Here is a 4,694-nt window from a genome sequence, read left to right as displayed (position 1 = left end):
AGTTGATGAGCTGCTCCTGATCAGAGGCGGGGGTTCCCTGTACTCCCTTCCTCTTGTTGCTGTTGTTGTTTAGTCGTTTAGTCGTGTCCGACTCTTCGTGACCCCATGGACCATAGCACGCCAGGCACTCCTGTCTTGCACTGCCTCCCGCACTTTGGTCAAACTCATGTTGGTAGCTTCGAGAACACTGTCCAACCATCTCATCCTCTGTCGTCCCCTTCTCCTTGTGCCCTCCATCTTTCCCAACATCAGGGTCTTTTCCAAGGATTCTTCTCTTCTCATGAGGTGGCCAAAGTATTGGAGCCTCAGCTTCACGATCTGTCCTTCCAGGGAGCACACAGGGCTGATTTCCTTCAGAATGGATAGGTTTGATCTTCTAGCAGTCCATGGGACTCTCAAGAGTCTCCTCCAGCACCAGAATTCAAAGCACCCTTCCTCTTACAGCCATGAAACTCACTGGGTGTAACCTTGCACCACTAACAGCTTCTCAGCCTGGCCTGCCTCACAGGGTTGTTGTGGGGATTAAATGAGGAGGGGGAGAACCCCATGGACCAATTAGAGCTCCTTAGAGCAAAAAAAAGTGGGTTATAAATGCAATAAACGATAATACCTGTCAGGGGGACTCCTTGCAGGGACCCTCCCCCAGTCATCCTGACCAGCACTTTGCCCAGTGACAGCACTAGCAGCGGGTCAGGAGAAGCGGGTCAGGTGGGGTGGAGAGGGGGCTCTCAGACGTGTCACAGCCTAGGCACCAACCCAGCTGGCCAGAAGGGGAAGGACAGCGCAGCGAGGTGCCGGAGTCTCTGCAACGCTCCAGCCGAAGGACGGGAGAAGGAACGCAGCCCCTTCTGGCACCCGAATTGAGGCGCGCACCCACACGCACGGCTAGGGGGAGGCGCATTGGGGTGCCCAGGCTTTTATGCTGGCCGAAGAGCCGGAAGCTGTCATTGCCGGGTTCTGAATCGGACTAGGCAGTCATGTTTTCTGATTTCTCTGCACTGTAAATAATATGCACAATAAAACTCTGAAAGACAGAGCGGACTGGAGCGTCTTTACTCGTGAGTAGCCGCAACAATCCCCTGACAATACCAAATAATGAAATTCTACCATACCAGAAACCCCAACTCTTGCAATCCCAAGGAATGAAAGACACAGCCAATAGTTTAAGGGCTGACCCATATTTATTTATTTATTCATTCATTTAGAGAGACAGCCTATCTTTGTGGAGCATCGAAGAGATGGCTCTGGCATCCGAAACTCCTCTCCTTATGGTCTCCCGGGCGCTCACGCTTTGTAGTGTCTGTATGGGTATTTGTGTGGAGGTGGTGGAGCAGGATGGTGATATTTTGGAGGTGGTGGTGGTGGAGGAGGGGGAGGAGGGGGAGGAGGAGGAGGAGGTGGTGGTGGAGGAGGAGGAGGAGGAGGTGGTGGAGGATGGTAGTTTGGGCGCGGTTGCGGCTGTGGTCGTGGGATGCAGCAGTAGTGCCCGCGGTGGCTGCAGGCGCAGTTCAGCTGTGAAGTCTCATAGTACCTGCATTTGGAGCTGCAGTAGCCATAACAGTGTTGGTTGCAATGCCTTTTGACACCTGCAAAAGAGAAAAATATGAGGTTAGGCTAGGGAAAGTAAAACTTAATTTGTTAGTGGAGGGAGAGGGGGGGGGTTAAAGACCTCCGTAGGCAATGATCCCAAAGCAGAGGGGACCTACAAAGATGTGGGTCTGTCCCCTCAGACTCCAAAGTGACCCCTTTTGCTGACCGCTCAAAGGATGGGGATGTGATGGGTGACTCCCCTGGAGCCCTCGGTAAAGGAAGAGGCTCCTTGTCTCTGCTCCAATATCTGTCCAAAGGCTCTCAACATCCGCTCTTTAATTCCCTGACAAAGACTAAAAAGTTCCCAACTAGGTGCTGGGCTCTGCCCCTTTAAGTTCCTGCTAGGTCTCAGCGAAGGAGTAAGGATTAAGTGCTCAGCAGACCTGCTTGGTTATTTGATTAGACAGATGAACCCACAGAAGCATCCAATTGCCTCAGGAGCTCTCCCAGGCTCTACAGCAGGGTTTCCCAAACTTGGGTCGCCGGCTCTTGTTGGACTACAATTCCCATCATCCCTGACCAGTGGTCCTGCTAACTAGGGGTGCTGGGAGCTGTAGTCCAACAAGAGCTGGAGACCAAAGTTTGGGAAACCCTGACTTAGAGCATTTTCTCTTTGCATGGTTTGTGAATGCTACACTCCTCTCCCCTTTTATCTTTCCAAGTTTGGGAAACACTGCTTTACAGGACTCAACCTTAAAGGCTGCCCTGAGCAGGGGTGAGGAGCCTGTGGTCCCCCAGTTGTTGTTGGACTGCAACTCCCATCAGCTCCACCCAGCATGGACAATGGTAATGGATGATGGGAGTTGTAGTCCAACAACATTTGGAGGGCTCCGGGTTCCTCACCCTTGCTCAGAACAGCAGTTTAAGATCCTTAGAAAGATCTTAGGTGTTCAGCCTGAGGATGTGTGTTTACGTTCCAGTTGTTCCGCTGTTGAGAGGCTCCTATTGGCTAGTATCTGTGACTGAGAACACACAGCACATTTTTCTCTTCCTCTTGCCCATTATGCTTTTATAACTCTCCTTTAAAGGGATTACTTTGTAGAGGGACATAAGAAGAGCTCTGCTGGATCCGGCCAATGGCCCATCTTGTCCAGCATCCTGTTCTCACAGTGACCAACCAGATGCCATGGGAAGAATGCGGGCAGGATCTCAGCACAACAGCACTCTCCCCTTACACAACTCCCAACAACTGGCACCCAGAGACTTACTGCCTCTGATAGTGTAGGCAGAGCATAGCCATCGTGCCGGTAGACACTGAGAGCCTTATCCTCCATGAATATCTCTAACCTCCAAGTTGGGGGCCATCACTGCCTCCCGTGGGAGTGAGTTCCACAGTTCTAATTGTGCTCTGCGTGAAGACATCCTTCCTTTTATCCATCCTGAATCGTCCACCATTCATTGTCTTGGGGTGGCCCCAAGTATTATGAAATGGGGAGAAAACCATACAGTGGTGCCTCGCTAGACGAATTTAATTCGTTCCACAGGTCTTTTCTCATAACGAAAAATTCGTCTAGTGAATCCCATAGGAATGCATTGAAATTTTTTTTGGATGTTTTTTTTTTTGCCCATAGGAACGCATTAATTGAATTTCAACGCATTCCTATGGGAAACCGTGATTCGCTAGACAAATTTTTCATAAAACGAATTCGTCTAGCGAGGCAACCTCCGCTCGGAAAAACCTTTTGTTAAGCGGAAATTTCGTTAAGCAGGGCATTCGTTAAGCAGGGCACCACTGTATCTCTATCCACTTTCTCCATAACAAGCATAATATTATACATTTTCAGCACATCTCTCCCTGTCCTTACATGCCTTGTTCTCTAAACTAAGAAGTCTCAAATGTTGTAAGCCTCTCTCATAGGGGAATTTCTCTTGGTGATTTTTACCCACCCTTTTCTGCTCTTCCCTCAACACCCTTTTGGACAAAGCTACCCTCTGTGGCCTCCAAGTGTACAACAGCACATTGAAGGCATGTACAGCTTTCTGCTACATCCTTGGTGCTCTGTCATTTATTGCCTTCCTCGTTGGCTAGTTTCGAAGTTTGTATGTACACACACAAACACACACCACCACCTTAAAAAGAAATCTTAACTGGTTTACCCTCAAAAGGGCACCGAGACCATCACTGACACCCCATTCCCCCTTTTTTATCTCCCCTTCCTCATATTCAGTGGTCACCAGGAACTGGAAGATCATGGGGTTGCAAGGATGGTGACATTCAACAAAGAATCTTGGCAGTATAAGGGGTCCAAAGACTAGTCCAACCCCATAACTCCTATCAGATTCCCCATTCTTACCTTCGGTGCCGACTATAGCCAGCAGGAACACAGCACAGCAGATGAGAAGGACCCTCATGGTGAAAGCTTTGCTTGGTTCTCTCTCAGCAAGTCTCAGCGGCAGATGATCCGATGTAGGAGAAGTCTCCCAGAAGATCGGATGAAGAGTGTGTCCAGGAGCCTCGGTATTTATGGGGGGTTTGAAGAATGGAGCAGGAGGAGCTTGGAGGTGGGCGACGCCTGCATCATTGTTTCGGAGGAGCATCATTGTGTCGCTCTGACCTCAACGGGGCGCAGTCAAAATGCATCTCACCGTTTTCCATGTGGAGCCTGTTTGGTGCCATTTCCCAGAACTCTGCAGCGTCCACATCCGGCCCAAAAGATGAAGTGGATAAGTGATGCCTGGACAGCATGTTCAGAGAGCTTTAAAAAAAAATGTCAAGCACACCTCAAATGAGAATAATAAGAGACGGGGAGATCACTATCACATCCTTTGAAGAGGATCTGGGAGATAGGAAAACATGAACAAAAGGTTTTCCACTGAGACCAACAGTGTCTGGGTATAATGGCTCATTGTTGCAAATCTGAAGACTTCGGTAAGCAGAGTTCCCAGAATGCTTTGCCTGAACGCTGTGCAGCCACCCAAAAGCCCATCAAACTTGGGGTGAATTTTTGCACAAATTGTGCCCAAACTGGGCACTTTTGAAAAATTAAACCAGCTTGTTGACTACATAGAACTAGAGCTGTACCAATAAATTCAAAAAATAAATACTTTTAAAAACTCTTTTTGGGGTGAGTGGGGGCAAAATGCTTAGCTCTCCAAAAATCATG

General features: G+C 49.1%; 1 protein-coding gene across 1 annotated transcript; it reads right to left on the bottom strand.

The window, feature by feature from the left end:
- Positions 1 to 1,159: 1,159 nt before the first annotated feature.
- LOC132591931 (uncharacterized) lies at positions 1,160 to 4,146 on the bottom strand. The gene is made up of 2 exons (XM_060273159.1): positions 3,885 to 4,146; positions 1,160 to 1,586 (listed from the first exon to the last, which is right to left on the bottom strand). The coding sequence occupies exons 1-2, from the start codon at positions 4,129 to 4,131 to the stop codon at positions 1,285 to 1,287; spliced, it is 549 nt and encodes a 182-aa protein (XP_060129142.1). The 5' UTR covers positions 4,132 to 4,146; the 3' UTR covers positions 1,160 to 1,284.
- Between the last annotated feature and the right edge of the window lie 548 nt (positions 4,147 to 4,694).

The sequence above is a fragment of the Zootoca vivipara genome, chromosome 3 (assembly GCF_963506605.1).
Source record: "Zootoca vivipara chromosome 3, rZooViv1.1, whole genome shotgun sequence".
Lineage (NCBI taxonomy): Eukaryota > Metazoa > Chordata > Lepidosauria > Squamata > Lacertidae > Zootoca > Zootoca vivipara.
This window is presented reverse-complemented; position numbering and strand designations above follow the sequence as displayed.

Coding starts and splice junctions, on each gene's coding strand:
- LOC132591931 (XM_060273159.1), bottom strand. CDS start 4,131: ATGATGCTCCTCCGAAACAATGATGCAGGCGTCGCCCACCTCCAAGCT. Junction 1,587..3,884: donor GGCTATAGTCGGCACCGAAG/GTAAGAATGGGG, acceptor TCTCTTTTGCAG/GTGTCAAAAGGCATTGCAAC.